Below are 16712 nucleotides of genomic sequence, written 5' to 3' on the forward strand. Positions count from 1 at the left end.
ATGAAATCCTTCCTGGTCCACTATTAATCACCATCAAGGTAAAGAGTTCGGAATAAGTTCGATCCATATAATATTCAAATACACTTCTAACAGTTAAAGGCTATTCAAATTATTAAGTTAAGATCAGAGTAATAGTATAACTCATCATTTTAATAAGAAAAATAATATCTCGTTGAAAGTTAGTTTCCGTCGCAATTCTAGTCATCTTAGGCTTATTAAAAACTCAGTTGGAGGATGTGGACCAAATATACGAGTACAAGTCGAGCTACAAATTTAGTGAAACGTGGCTGAGTGAGGGAGACTGCGAGTGTGGGTGTGGATCCAACAACTACAAACCACTTTGCCCCCAGGGGTTAGTCAACAGATACTAATATCTACTCAGAAATGATATGAATAACAGGACTATAATTTAACTAGATGTGTGGTATAAATAGGAGGTCGATGTAAATGCCAGCGTGGTTAAGATTCAGGATATCAGATGAAATATCGGCATATAGGATATCAGATGAAATGAGATTTGATTTTACGCCGTATTTCAGGCTCATTAGAACCTGTTTTGATGTTAAAAAAGAAGTAGTGTTGGGCAAGGATCAGTGTCCGGACTCTAATGGTAATACTTTTATTACATCTATACTCTATACCCTTCCAATAGTTGATATCTTTATCATTTCATTTCATTTGTACCGATTTCATTGCGTTCTCTTTAACTTCAAATTTCAAACCAAGAATTAAGTGTACTTACCATTTGAAGGGGGAAAAGGGACAGTTTCCTGCTCAGTAGACGTCATCCGGCCAGGTTCACGGAACAGTTTCCGGGCGGTAAAGATAGACGGGGAGATACAACAAGCCAGGTACTGGTTACCATGGCAACAGTACTCCTTTAACATGGTTACCGTGAGAGTCTTGTCACGGGTATATCGTCATGGTGACTTGTCGTTAGTTCAGTCGGCAAAGGATCACCCTGTCAACAGACTGTAAATTAGATCCGGAGCAATTACTACATTCTTAGAATAGCGTTTATAGTTACGTAGATGTGCTGGAAATAGTTAGAATTACTCACAACAACAAATACTGAAATATTGTACAGGTTTAGGGTGAGCTACCTGGATTTGAAGACGGGGGTTGTCCTGGATACTGTGGTTCTGGAGAAGACTCTTAGGGCTATAACTGACAATAATCCAGCTTCTCTCTTTTCTATTGAGGTTGTAAAATGTTGTCATTACTGGAGATATGATGTTTTTAGTGAGGCACTGAGTATTTTCATTGTAGAATCTTTAATCAACTGAACAGTGGTCTTTATGTAAAATGTAAAACAAGTAATCTTGCCATGTCCAGATCATTGCTGTTAATGTTGAAGTCTGATCGTTTTATTCTATTCGTTTTTTCTAAAAGTAAACTTATTACAATACATTTCTACCGATCTTGAATTGCCCAATAAACCTGCTAATTTGCAGAATTCTTAGAACCGTCACTCAGATTTACAACCCTTTCTAGTACAATTCTAACATATGTTAATTCTAATTATACATTATTATAATTTATTTTAAATTTCTCAGTTCTGGTCAATTCTACCAACAGTGGGCGGCATTAAACCTGGCTGGTACTTCGGTGCAGAGGATACCTCTCAACTCAAATACAATGCACCACTTAACAGGTAATTAGTCTAATAAGGTCAATTACAAACCAGGCTCCTGGACCCATCCCAACCCAATCTTCAGATAGGACATTAGATTTCAATTACAGGCCCAACTTGCTGCATTAAATCTACTCAACTGCAATTTAAAGCCTTACAAAATTTTTAGAACAATTCTAGAATATGGGTTTATGTTTGTTCACACCCTAAATCATGGCTCACCGCAACTACCTGTCTCACCAGACTCACTGCAATTCAGAACATCAACTTATTTAGTCATCTGTTGAGGATCTCCTCCTGGCATACCATGACCTTATAGAGGCATTAAATAGCACTAAACTAAATTACTACTAGCTGTCGTGACACGTGACTCACCCCGTGACACAACATTCACGACGGATCAGACTAAGCTCTTTTCTCTCTCCTCACATGACATAACCTCAGTGACACAGAGTGGAACGTTCACAAGCTGGGCTGGTCCAAGTTAACGGAGAATGGGGGAGTGGAGACCAGGGGAGATTCGATTAGCTCGGCAGTTAGCTTCACCGTGGAGAACTGTCAGCGTCAACTCATAACTACAGGTTATAAGGGCGGAGCTGGATTCTAGATCGAGTTATTAAAGGTCGTTATCATTGTACAATGTGCTGTCATTGTGGGAAGTGGGTAGGAAGCAGAACACGTGGTGGGAAACAAGGGCTCTCCCAGTTCCTACTCTCTCCCGCCCAACTACAGCTACATCTGTGTTGACAGAATAGTGAGATGATAGTGGGAAAAGTAGATAGTAGAGTATGGAGTGGATAGATTGGTATAATTGCTCTAAAAGAGGGACGAGAGGTAGATAATGCTGTCTAGTTAAAGGGGGGTTGCAATGAACGAAATTTTTGATCGTTTGGTCGGTAGAAAGTAATGCTAAAACTGATCATAGTTTTACTAATGTAGCCATGGCCAATGGGTAAATTTTGAGGTCATCTTCAAAATGTTGAGAGATTTGGGAATCAATATGAAATTTAAATTTGATTTTTTATCTGGTAAAGTTGTTTGAACATTTGTAAAGTATCGACTTATCACTTATGTCGTAGTGATTGCGATAAAATTGTCCAAGAAATAGAAAAGAGCTGTCCACTATCCAGCCAATAGGTAATAGGTAATTTTTCAACTCTATTGAACATATTTTTTGAACAGAGTTAAAAACTAAGTTGTGGTTATGACATACCTAGTCAAAAACCCACCGGCTCCCCCTCCCCCCCCCCCATATACAATTACAGGCCACGTAATCACCTTGCCCAAAGACGTATTATATAATCAGCTAGGGTGCATGACAGTGACTCTAGTTTTGTGACAGGGATCACTGTGAAGTGCAGAGCAGACAGCCAGGTCCACTGTGCCGGCCTACAGAGTCTTCCTGCTGCTCTGATAACCCCGGTAACCCTGATAATCCTGTCAGATACCGGCGGGTGTAACCCTGGTAACCCTATTTTCAGAGTTTGTGTACCAAAGTGAGAAGTGGTACAGTGCTGTGTTTGATCGGGCAGAGCATGTGTCACATGCTAACTCACATTGGACTGACAGTGTGTATAGAAACGACACTGCACGACAGGTTACCACACTTTTATACTCATCAGCTGGGTTATGGAAAATATAATTTATCAGATCAAAATGATCAAATCTTCGGAAGTATAAACTTTCTTTTTATGGGTGGTTCAGAATTATCACGATTAAAGCGCCTTAACAATTGTGGAAAGGTTAACAGTACCAATTTAGACGTGTTTATATTTAAGTTTGGATCAACATGATCATAATATGTTCAAAATTTGGGACTAAGACCATCTTTTTAGGTGGTGGCAGAGATGAAAAAGCCAGGAGGAGTCACTACAAAGGTATCATTCAACAAGGAGTACAAGTCTAATGTTTACAAGAACTTATTCTCCTCTGACATGCTTTTCAATTTCACCCTCATACTTCCAAAGAATTACAGCAACACATCACTTGACGGAAACATGACGTCATCAGATAACGTGACGTCACCAGATAACATGACGTCATCACTGGATATCACAATGAAAGGCTCGACTGGTGTGGTGATAGCGACCATCACGACACACGACTACAGGAGCAAGAAATGGGGAGGCAGCACATCTTATGTTTACATTCCAGAGGATGAGAACATGTGGTCACACCATGTGAACGTCACGTTAGGAGAGTGTGATGTGATGAGAGTTGAAGTGTGTCTCAGAGGCCTGTTCAGCAGTAAACAGAGGTGCCAAGTCAAAGAGGTGAGTTTTAAGAATTAACATAGTGGAAAGAACATATTGTGAGCCAGAGCATCAAGATATTGAGTTTTTGTGCAGTTTTTCCTAACTCCTTAACGCGAACTGCTTTACAGATCAATTGTAGAGGAGAAAACCCAACATCACCTCTTGAAGATACCATCAAGAAAAGCTCTGCGCCCCAAAAAACACCGACCTATATCTTTGTTATCCTTGTACTACTCCTTACAAATCAGGCTTTTTGGGGACTAGGCTGCTATTAATTATTCTATTAGACTTGACCAACCGTTAGATGAATCTTACTTAAGTACTGAGATGGCTTTAAAGAATAGAGATACATAAAATGAAACTCAGAAATCTGAAATTAAGTGAATATCATACACTGTTATCATACAATTAGTAATATATTTCATATTATATTTACACTCTGTAGTCTGGACGTCATTTTATTTGTCTTGTAAGGGAATTGTAACAGTTTGCTTAAAACTTCTAATTCTACATAGATAACAATTTAATGAGTTAAAATTCAGCGAAATGTTTTATACCTTCAAGGTTCAAATCATTCGCATGACCTGCAAAACGATATCAAGTATCCTTGATTAGAATTCAAATATCTAAAAAATATTAATGACAGCTCAGTCCCAATGGTAAGCTTACAATTGTCAAAGTTCTCAGTTACCATATCTGTTAACAAGTTCTGAAACAGTAGACTCGTCTTTTGGGTTGGAAACATTGCCGTTAGGTTTGCCGGATGTAGAGGTTCTGGGTTCTCTAGTGGTGCTGCTGAGTCCAGGACTGAAGCTAGTGCTCTGGTGAAGCGAGGAGTTAGGTGTTGATCTGGGTGTACGATGGTGGTCCATCTCCATTGTTACAAGCAGCTCGTTCTTCGATCTTACTGTTGTCTCTAGGGTCTTCAAGTACTGCTCCTTTTGGGCTAGCAACGCTTTGAGGTTCTGCATTTCTTCAGCCGTCTTCTGGTTGCTGAGTGAGCTTATCTCGCTCTTCTGTTTTGCTTTTACATTAGCCAGTTCGTCCTTGAGATCAGCAGCATCACCCTGTAACTCCTGGCAGTGTTTAGCAGTTTTATCCAGATCCATCACTAGACCCTTGATCTGATCCTTTAGAGCCTCTGCTCTCAACTTACTCTCCACTCTAACATCAGGAGCTACTCTTGCAACAACAAGCTGCATAGCTCGTGGAGAATCCATGTCTTTACTCACTGCTTCAAAGGACCCATTGGAGACGTCGTTCAGATTGATCTCCACAACTCTGTCTCCACCAGCTAGTCGGTGAGTCTTCCCAGCAGAGCTGTTAACGTCTACCTTGTCTACGTACACACCGTGTTGTCCTTGTTTAAAATAAATACCTCTGGGTATCTGCTGAGTCACCGCAGGGAGGTCCACAGACACCAGCTCCAGGGTCTCACCGGGTTTGAGAACGTTACAAAGGTTGTACATGCTGCTTCCTTTCTTTGCTTTGTCGACCTCTTTCTTTAACTTTCTCACTTCGTCCTCTTTTTTCCTTTGGTTCTGGTTAGCTACTTCTAGATCCTTCTCAAGGCTTGTCAGCTCCGTTTTAGCTGATTTCTCCGAGTTTTTGATAGCTTCAAGTGCCTTTTCTTGGGCGAGTAATGCGTTCTCCAGTCTTCCAACCCTAGCCTTGCAATCATCGTACTCCAATTGTAGAGACTCGATGTTCTCGATCAGGTGCCGGTTTTCTTGTTCCAGTTTACCATTCTCAGCAATCTTCTGTTTTATTTCCTCGGCAAACTCTTCGTTGACGTTGTGGAGTCTTGAAACCTCACGTTTGTTGACATCCAACTGTGCCTCTGCTTCGATTCTCGCCACCTAGACAAATGAACTGTAAAATATTTCCCTCGAAAATAATACAGCCGAATATTATTATGAGTTTCAAATGGTTATATAACCTGAGTTTCTAAGAAATCATATCGCTACCAGCTGGGTGATATTTAATTATCAAACAGTCAAAATACCTCCAACAGCTAGGCAAAACAACAACAATATTAAACACACAAAACAGATGTCAAACCCTCACCTCAGCTATTCTAAGATCTGATCTCATGGTATCCAGATCCTCGTACGTCTCGTTCAGCTCCTTTACTCTCAACAAAAGGGTCCCCTCCAAAGATGACACGGTTTGTTGTAGTGCGTCACACTGACCAAAGAGTTAGTTAGCAAGAAATGTAACTTAACCTGTCCTTCTACAGCTGACTGTGATCATGATTATCATTTAATGTTAAACATTTGATGATATCACGAACAGCCATCCAAGTTCCAAGAAGACACGGGAGCCTGGGTTAACGAACAGTTAACAGTAACAGTCAACACGAAGGCACACAGTGCAACCACCTCCAATTTACCGGACAAAGAATTAAAAACAGTACTTGTTTGGCTAGAAGAGCAAGTCGCTCATTATCAGAGTCGAAATAGTCAGCAGGATTGATCTCCCCGTCCTGTTTCTCGACCACCAGCACCTCGTTCCTCTTGTGAAGGAGAGTGTTGGCTGTTTCCAGCTGCACTGACTGTCGTCTGGTGACGTTCAACTGAGTCATCTGGAAACACACACAATTTTAGTTTCCCTCTGACTTAACGATTGAACTTTTTGTTGGAATAGCGGAGATGTTTTATTGTTTCTTCCGATTTATGTTGGAAATAGAAGTAGCTCAAATGAAAGATAATATAATAAAAAAGATAAGGTTCCCGGCGAACATATAATATCAGCCAGCCAACAATTTGTCTGTAATCGTACCATGTTCCTATTCTGTTCCTCCAGGTCCTTGACCATATCATCCTTCTGTTCCAGAGCCTTCTCCAGTGCCATGATTCTGTTGCTGTACAACTTCTCTAGCTCCATAATGGTAGACACCACAGCTTCAGCTTTACTGTCCTGGAATGAGATGAGTTTCATCAACTTGACTATTCAGTAGAAAAATAAATTATTATTGTTAGTTAAGTCACCAAATATTTAGTTCTCCTTTTAGATACTACAGTAAAGAGTTACCTTGTTCTTTTTGATGAGATCTTGATTTGAGTTCTTGAGCTTCTTGATCTCCTCATCAATTTGAGATTTCTGGGCATCTTGTTCTATACTCATGCGAAGTGCTTGCTCCTTCAGATCATGGTACGCTTTTTGCATAGACGTCAACTGAAATTTACATAGTTTGCATGAATAAAATATTATAGAATATGAAAAGAAACTGAAATGTGGGTATTATTTTCTATTAAGCACCGAATAGAACAAAATATAAAAGGGACAAATTCGGTAATATACAATTTTACACCTACTTCAGCTGCTTCTGAAATGATTTTCAACCCCACCGCATGGCAATTGCAATAAGAATCAACTTCCAGATCTTTCATGATTAACAGTAAAATTCAACAAACCGGAGGAAAGATAAAATTGTGGACTGTACACTGTACAGTAGTTTAAGAGCAGCTTTATCAGCAGTTTATATACGAAATACAATCGATAGATAACCCAATAACCAGGTACCTTATACCTAATTTCCGCAACAATATCGCCAACTCACCCCTCCTACAATTTGCCAACACTAGCAGCCATAACTTGCTGTATTACGTCAGCAGTAATACCTATCACTAACTACACTCATTATACCAAGATATGTACCAACCTCAGACTGCAAGACTTCGAGTTGCCGGAGCTTCGGTTTGGTCTCCTCTATTTCAGTCAGCAAGTTTTTGTACTGACGTTTCAAGTCGGCCTGTGGGGAAGAGGGAACTTTAACCACAATGTCAACATCAACTGAACGGCTGGAGCCACGTGGAGACCGTGGCGACCGAGGAGATCTGATCTCAAGTGTGGCTGAGGAGGCTCGATTGGTAGAAGATGTCATATTGTCAAACAAAAACCGTTAATAGAAACTGTTACACGAAAAGAAATATGATCAATAGACGAAATAACCTTTTGGTCGGTTGCCATTGCAGGGATGTAAGGAGGGGGGTTGAGTGTGAAATAAGAGTTCTCAACAAATTATAGCTCTAGTCCTCATAGCAACGCTACAGAAATGCCACCCGTGGATGCTCCTCGGGAATCTAATTTTAAGGGAACTTTACCCGACCCTTTTCTGCCATTTGAGACTTACTCTACTTCTTTATGCTGGAAACTTAAACCAGAGACCATGAAAATTAGGCTGATATTGATAAACAATCCCCTCATTCTACTAGTATAACCCCAACGAAGTCAAAATTTCATATTCTGATCGCCAAGGATCCCTTTAAGACATCAATCCAGTAACGGGGCTCTAGACAACCGTTACTGTTAGGAATGTGACCCAGGAGGTAAAATTATTGAATCCGGGTGGCATGTCACAATGTGATTTATAAAAAAGAGAGAGGTAATAGTGGAAACATAATACGAAGTGGAAGAAAAGATTCAGTCATTATATTATCACTTCTCTGGGCTGCACATATTAGTTAACAATGCATGGTTCAATGCTCATGAACAGGTCATTCAAAGGAACTAATGGTTCTATTTTATTATATGTATTGAGTTTCAGGGGTGAACATATCCTAGCTGTGCTTGTCCTCGGCTATCAAAGAAAAGCTTGACCACGCTAGCTTGATCATGAAAGTTTGAACAAACAAGTGGGGGTTTAAAATACTTACATGAGGCATCATTTTGTTGATCTGATCGGAGGGTAACTCCTCACAATCATCCTCCTCGGTAATACACGGGAGTTTTATCTCGTATAATGTCAACCCAGTAGCTTCATCTTGCTCCAGATCCAGGATCCTGTTAAACTTATCCTTCTTGAAGGTGGTCCTCAACTTATCAAGTCTAGAACACAGATGTCGGTAGTTTCCATTTAAAGTCTCGTACTCGGAAACTTCAGATTCGGAGGTTTCTGATTCTGAGGTTTCTAAGTCATCATAAGCAGCACCGTAAGAGTTGTCGGGCCTGGCATGTGGTGATCTGTATCTGGGATCTGGGGAATCAAGTTCACTTTCGGAATCACTTTCGGTTTCATGTTCGGTTGGCTGAGGAGTGTGAAAGTCTCCAGTGTCTGTTTCTGTCTCAGGTTCAGTTGAAGGACAGCACGGATGCTGGACAATGTCGAGTGAATTGTATCGAATATTGATATCACCATGATAATCACTTTCACTTTCTATTTCAACTGAAGGCAAATTAGGATATCTCGTGTCACCATGTCCTACTGTTTCCGAAGGGTCATCATGGAAGTCATCGTCGTAGAAAGAATCCATATCATCCGAATCAGCACGATTTGGTCTATTAAGTTTAATTTCCACATCGCCAGTTTGCGAGAACTCTTCAATCAGCTTATTCTCTTGACTTTGTTGAAGTATTGGTTCGTCATTAGCCACTGTGTCTATCTCTTCTGGCTCCTGGTCCTCAGGAAAGTTTTCACATCCGGGAACGTGCTCCTTTATCCCTAATTTCAAATCAAGATCTCCAGGGGGACTTAGGTATCGGTCCATGAGATCGTCAACTATACTTGGTTTACGAACCAGTGGTTTGCGGATAGACTCGCTTGATTCAGATGGTGACCAAGAATCTTCCTCACAGGTGGTGACCTCAGAATGTTTCATCTGGTCTGATTTTGGCTCTGGTTTGGTTTCACTCAGTGCACTAAGAGACAACTCTTCAATGACAAACGTGTTATCAAAAGGATCTGAGACGTCTATGTAGTCCGTAGAATCCTGTTCATTATCAGCTGAACCCTCATCACCATTTAAACAAATCAAAGAAGAGCCAGCACCTGTGTCAACTTGTACCCCAAGAGGACTACTCATATGTTGACTAAGGATATCTGTAAACTCTTCTGTGTCTGATGCAAGCCAGTCAGGAACCGACTCCACGTCAGACATGACAGCTTCACCCTCATCCACCATATACTTAGATGCCGAGGAGACACTCTGGCAGTCAGATAACACATCTGTTTGGAGGCAGTCGACTTGTATCACTTCAGTCGTTTCAATGACGGGAATCACTTCGTCAACTGATGTGATAGAGAGACATTCTACAAGCTGGAGTGACATAGATTCGGTGTCACTGAGTGTAGAAGCTACCTCAATAACATGATTCTGAAGATGAGGATGTTCCTGAACATTGGAGTTATATAGTATGAGAACAGAATTAACATCAGGAACTTCTTCTGGTTCAATAACATGAGTGTTTTCATCGAAAGGAGACTCACTTATTTCACATTCTTCATAATGTATATCCTCAGAATCGGATTTGTCCGAGTGATAAGTCACCTCTATTCCCACAGTCCCCCTATTCTCAGGTGGACCAGGCAGATAGGATTGGAACAACTCCTCCAGCTCACATGCTGCTGCTTCAGGATCTGAGCAGTATTCATCGAGAATAACTGGGTTGGAGAAATCTGATTCAGACGAGATAATTTCATCGGAATCACTGACAAGAGTGTCATCATAAACGTTAGAGTTGTTTTGCAGGCTCTGATTGTACGTTGAATCGCTAAAACAATGCCTGTCTGTATCTAACGAAGTAGCAAAACTCTCCCCGCAGTCATTGACAAGTTCGTCAATTTCAAATCTGAGATTGTCGACAGACTCGCGTAGAATGGCAGTAGAATTTGTGGATGCTGTTGTTCTAGAAATTTCCGTGGTACCAGTCTCGATGGAAGGCTGAGATAGCGAAGTTCCTGATTTATGATGGGGTCTCCGCGTTATTTTGCAGGGGACAATAGCGTCTAACCTTTGTTTTGTCAGACCCTCATTCGAAAAGTCTGGGCTCGGTACTGTTGGATCTCCATCCACAGCCACTTTACAATCCATACTATCATTTCCGCTTTCAATCGGGGACTTAGACTTAACACTAGGACTTTTTGGTTTTGGTAGCAGTTTAGGTGGACTTTTCGGACGTTTAGCAGCTGGGGCCAAAGTTCCAGCAATAACTTCAGGAATATCAACACAATCCTCATCAATACTAGAAGATTGAATGAGAGGATCACGTTTCAAAGATCTATCTGAGGCTTGAGAAGAGGTATCATCAGTCGATCTCGGTCTGGAGGGCCGACGAGTTTTCTTTAGTTTCTGAGCTTTACTGGGGGTCTTGGGAGGGGTTCCTTTCATCAGCCTCTCATTGGGTTTAGTAGGAGACGAATCAGTGGATGACGACTGGGCACATTGTTCAAAAAATTCTATTGATCTAGATATCAACCCGGCTTTTTGTTCTGACACCCCTTCAGAGAGGTCACTCTCATCTGGCTTGGCTATATCATTAGAAAACTGTTTCTGTTGTCCATCGTCAACCGGTTTTCGCAGTTCATCCACAAATTGCTGCTGCAGTTCTTCAACAAACTGTTGTTGTAGTTCATAAACAGGTCGGTCATCGCTAACAGAATGTTCTTTCTGTTCATGATAGGGCTCGTCTTGTTCTTCAAGGACAAAAGAACCCATAGGGTCACTGAGAGCGCACTTCATCTTTTCAGGACTAAAATACTTTTCCTCCAGTAAACTTGTTTTTTCCTCTAAAGCACTGTACAACTTTTTAGTTTCAGCGAGAAGAGCTAGACTTTCAGTCATGGGTAGTCCATCAGCCTCGGGTGATTTCATATCATCTTCTCTGGGTGATTTCATGTCATCTTCTATCTGATCAGCTGGGAAACTTATATCTGTTTCAATCTGATCGGCTGGGAAACTTATATCTGTTTCAATCTGATCAGCTGGGAAACTTATATCTGTTGGAAAATCGGCTTCAGTAGGGAAGCTGATGTCTGAGTCCTCCACTGAAGTGTCGTAAACATTATCCTTATCGGACATTTCGTTGTGGGCAGACATGGAATCTTGGAGAATCGTTATATCTTGACTGTCGGCAGTATTATTAATAGAATGGTCGTTATTGATCTCAACAGTTTCGCTGTCAGAAACAGCACTATAGTCACCAATCAGTTCCACATTTTTGTGTTTCAACTCCGCTTGAGCTTTTACATGAGTCAAATATTTATCATACTCCTCATCAGTCTCAAAGTCGTTTCTACCGATGTCAAAGTTATCCCAACTCATCTCATGAAGAGGATTACCATGGCTAGCCACAGACAGTTTCCTGGGAGTGCTGCACTCCGATCCTGAAGGAGGCTGTCTCTCGTTTTCGGAGCTGCCCCTGATAGAATGTTCTAGGTCTGTGGTTGGGGAGGTGATGTTGAAGACGGGGATGGTGAGATCCTCGTCTTGCTCCTCAAAACTCTCGTGATCAGCAGGACGGTAGCTACTTCCATCGCTCACGTTCACCCCGCTATCTGAACAACATGAGCTCTGTTCTAACGCACTCTTAGCTGTAATGAACAGCTCAGGATCCGATTCACCGTCACTGCCGTTAGAGGTCCCGAAACTCATCCGGAAGGACTGACTAGTAATATTTAGAGCGGGCTTGTCGTAGTCTGTTGAGTAACTTGACTCGGGAGACTCCTGGTCCATTTTATTGTGTCTCGGTGAAGGGGTGTAGAAGTCTGAGTTGGTGTAGGATTGGTTTATTGGGGTACCGGAACTGTCTAGAAACTCGCTGTGAACGAAACTGTTGGCATCTAGAGCGGGAGGGGATCCGTGAGCAAGTAGATCAGCGTGCAGATCTGCGAACAAGTGCTCTTCTATTCCTTCAATGTCTCCCGAGGAGGACCTTTTGATAAAACCTGAGGAAAGATATAATTAGACTTCAAACAGTTCATATGATACTTTTAGAAGACATACCTTGGAGAAGACTGAAGGAACCAGTGGGAATTTTGATCAGTGAAATACTGGCCATTTTGATAAACTCTTAAATTTTATCAAGAATTTGTGTGCCTCTTGTATAGAGTTATTAAAGTGCAAATTTATTTATAGAACGCTAAATTCCATACAAATTTCGGTAGAATTTTCGACTGAAGGAATTTCGTCGATATATCGACGAAATTCCTTCAGTCACTGAAAACCTACATTATAATGTAGGTTTTCAGTGACATACGTAATCAAAAGAAATCGATACAACAATGGATCGGTTTAATTAGATGCGGCATAATTATGTTAATATCATAAGCGGTAACCATGGCAACAATTCGAAGCACACCCCCGCTTGAAATTAAATATTTAAATAAGGGGGGTTGAATAACGATATTTCATGGAGAGGTCCACGACTTACGGAATTCAGGAGGATGTTGCAATCCCAGCCATCTATTCTGCATCTCCTCAAACCCTGAGCTTATCTTCTGTTGTCTGGAGTCTATTTCCTGATTACCCAACTCAAGATGTCCCGACAGGTCTTCTTCAAGCAACGGGAATTCTTCTGGAATTTCCAACGATCTGGAATTGGAAATATTTAAATGCCAGTTGTGTAACAGCTCCATTTCAAAGATTCAACAATTGGATCAAGTGATTCACATAACAGTAAATTAGTTACAAAACCAAATAAAAATAGTACGATGAGCCACATGGACAAACAACCGAACCTCGGAGAGGTGGCATCAGAATAGTTGAACAGGTCAGCTGACTCGAAATCAGGAACCTCGCCAGGACCCAGTGTTTCTATTGTTCCTATTGAAGAGCTGGAGGGTTCGAATGGGAATCTGTTCTGTTGTTGTTGGGAAACCACACTGCTAAATGGTGTGACGGTTGTGAAATCTGTGTTGGATTCCTGCATTCCTGAGCTGGACACTTTTGAGGAGAATTGGCTGGGAGCCGCTAGCTGACCAAATGACTGAAATAAGGTGATCTTTAGCTTAATTTAAGATGTTTCAAAACTTTATTAGACCAATATATATTAGACCAATTAAATATGAATATAATTTTTAGGACCAGAGCTCGGATAACCAATTGTGTTAAGATTGAAAGTTCACCTCAGGAGTCGAAGGTGAGAGACCTAGAACGAATTTGACATCTTCGAATGGTAGCCACTTTCTCTGTAGTAAAACGGGACAGTCCGTACTTCTCAGTACTCGATCTAAGGTTTTGACTTATGAAACTTGTGAATAAACCATAAAAACGAAAAATTCAGTACATTCTTGTATTACTATTAGATAGGTGACAAATCTAGAGTTTTCAACTTTCAGTATTTTATCAAACAAACCGAAGTTAGGACGCCGTTCCATCAGATGATATCTCTGGCAAGGATCTAACTGGTATTTGTTGACAAGTTCAGATATTATTCTGGCGGTGGTGGCATCTTCAGCAACTTCAGCAGCTCCTCTTCTGAAGGGGTTTTTGGAGAAGTGCAGCTGCTCGTCCCCAAATACCTGGTCAAACAAAATGTTTACTAACATAATTTTATTTTGGATCTATCTTAGTTAACTGGCAAAGTAAATTTTGAATAGTGTAGGCCACAAATTCTTGTATTAAGTCCTAAAACAGTTATCCCACCATCATAATAGCTTTCGGTTTCTGTCTGACTTCAAATCTGTAATTTTCATTGGCATCCCAATCCTCGTGGAGAAAAAGAGGTCTATCTGTATCCATTAGGGGTCGATCTGATACTGGAATAATATATCCCGTTTGAGGTGACGTCCCGATGAAGTTTATAGAAAATAGCATGGTAAAATAGATTTTAAACAATCAAACTGAAGTCAATTATTCATTCTCAAGTTCACAAAAATGTAACATTAAACATACTAGAGGATTGAAAGAATTTAGCGCAGAGGAAAAAGTCCTTATCAGTCCCAGGAAGATTAAGTTTGCTGTGAACAGTGACCAGGAGTTCTCTAGCAGTGGTATCTGGTGAGATCAGGAAACCTTTGTAACCCTCGACACCTCCGTCTATCTGATCCGCCCAGATACGGATCAGATTCTGTTCACCTGATCTGTAGGGGAGGGTTTTAGAGATACTTCACTACAAAGATATACAGAACAAATACAAATTTCTAGCAACTCCCAGTAAATTAAGGTCTAAGCAAAGTTAAATAAAATGTAGAACAACTAACGGCAGGCCTCTCTTTGGGGAAGTATTGACAGATCCCGGAGACAGGGGCGGTTCTTTAGTAGGACTAGATTTCTTGGAGGCAGCTGGTGATGTGGGCAGGGAGTGGGAAGGACTAGCTGATCCTTTCTTGGTTCCCTAGAGGTACGAGTTAATTCACCAGCTATGTAACGAAATGTGCCTGTTGACAGACCCACCGTCCCGTGAACAGTAGAGAGAGTGATTTAATTGCACAGGTTATTAATTTCATTGAACTATGCTATGATTCGAGCTATTTTGTTACTTTGAAATTGAGATGTTGCATTCAGGTTACAACTTTATCGCTTATAAATTTGGTTATATCGATGCATTGACAGTTGAAGTTACAGTGCTTGAGTGCTTGTTACTTGCCTTAGCCTTTTTGATCATCTTCATGAAGCTGTTTCCTTTTGCAGATCGTACCAACCCAGGTTTTGTGTCCTGTCTAAGAAACAAGAATGTCAGCCAAAACGTGAAGGTGAATATTTAAGGAAGCTAAATTGGTGGATTTGGATCAGGTATCTATTTCAAATGTTAAACTACGGACAAATGGCAACGACAAAATTGCGCCTGGAAATTTACTTGGTGGGAGAGGGAGATCTGGTATTGATGGGGGGAGACCTTGCAGACATAGAGCGAGCTAGTTTAGCTGGGGGCTCCGGAGAAAAGGATATCTTGTTCTTTGAAGAGTTCTTTGAAGACGGCATACGGAGAGGGTTAAACGTGTAACCTGGTTCAACCTGTGAAGCAGTGAAGTGATTATGTTAATTGGGAACCAGATGATAACCATAGTCACATAATAATCAACTCATCTTGGAGCTGTAAATAAACATGAACTTGTAACCTTGTAAAAGGAAGAACCGAGAACGAACAAATAACGATCGAGATGCTAAACAAAAATCAGTCTAAATCATACACTCACATCTGGTATTTCCAACTCGGGCAAGCAATCGGGGGTAGACCGGGTTTTTAAAATGCCCCGCCTGTTACCACGATCAATCATGGTGAGAGCAGAAGAAAGGTAGCTTCATCAAGACACAACGTAACACCAGTAACACGACACTCAACAGTGATGTTTACAATTCAAATTTACTTATTACCAGACGGATACAGCAAGGGAGAGAGAGTGAGAGATCGGGCCCTCGTCCTAGCAACACACGGATTACGTAAAACGCTTCAGAGGTATGTTATGTATTTCAGTATGGTTGGAATGTATCAAAGCCATCAATCGAAAATTGACCCAAAGTGCCACTTAAGTTTCGGGCAAGACTTTATTTAATTTGGAGTTTCGGGTAACAAGCGGGTTGTTAGTGACGAGTAAAGGTTCATAAGTTAAATATCCTATCTTTCATTCGAATGCAGTGATATTGGTTGCTATGGAAACGTGAACTCGAATGGATTTCGGAGATTAGTAAAGCAATCTGAGGGTAGTGACAAATTAGCAAGATACCACGAATTTCAAGGAACAAAGGAGAGAGCATGATAAATTTCACTTAAATGACATATTTCTATTAACAAACTAACACATAGCACGCTTACAGCAAATATTTTCAGAACAGAGGAACATGGAGGTCTGGAATTTCACATTACAAGCATTTTAGTAATTATGGAGTTTACACAAAGATCAGACGGAACATTCGTAATCCTAGATATGTAAAAACCGTACGTTCCGACACAAAAGATTCCCACATTCACAAACGAGGAGAGGGAGGAGAAAAGGGGTTGGAATTTGGATCGACAGGAGAGGGAGGAGAAGAGGGAGGAGAAGAGGGGCTGGATCGACAGGGGAGGTGATGTACAAGCCACTTACCTGGAACTCAATCTCTATTTCATCAGGTTGAATGTTGGGGTCCACTATCAGTGAGGGTGCTGAGAGATGGTTAGGAATG

At 40.9% G+C, this 16712-nt stretch overlaps 2 protein-coding genes across 2 annotated transcripts; one reads left to right on the top strand and one right to left on the bottom strand.

The window, feature by feature from the left end:
• Positions 1–3170: 3170 nt before the first annotated feature.
• Positions 3171–4196, top strand: LOC134812640 (uncharacterized). The gene is made up of 3 exons (XM_063820128.1): positions 3171–3230; positions 3469–3906; positions 4017–4196. Exons 2-3 carry the CDS (start codon positions 3481–3483, stop codon positions 4161–4163), a joined length of 573 nt encoding a protein of 190 aa, XP_063676198.1. The 5' UTR covers positions 3171–3230; positions 3469–3480; the 3' UTR covers positions 4164–4196.
• A 62-nt stretch (positions 4197–4258) lies between these two features.
• Positions 4259–15109, bottom strand: LOC134813155 (uncharacterized). The gene is made up of 15 exons (XM_063820841.1): positions 15089–15109; positions 14810–14943; positions 14502–14689; positions 14253–14365; positions 13963–14128; positions 13733–13836; positions 13346–13593; positions 13039–13199; positions 8547–12553; positions 7553–7642; positions 6922–7065; positions 6670–6807; positions 6305–6472; positions 5956–6075; positions 4259–5747 (listed from the first exon to the last, which is right to left on the bottom strand). The coding sequence occupies exons 1-15, from the start codon at positions 15107–15109 to the stop codon at positions 4572–4574; spliced, it is 6978 nt and encodes a 2325-aa protein (XP_063676911.1). The 3' UTR covers positions 4259–4571.
• Positions 15110–16712: the final 1603 nt, after the last annotated feature.

Source organism: Bolinopsis microptera, chromosome 3, assembly GCF_026151205.1.
Source record: "Bolinopsis microptera isolate Bmic1 chromosome 3, MBARI_Bmic_1.0, whole genome shotgun sequence".
Taxonomy (NCBI): domain Eukaryota; kingdom Metazoa; phylum Ctenophora; class Tentaculata; order Lobata; family Bolinopsidae; genus Bolinopsis; species Bolinopsis microptera.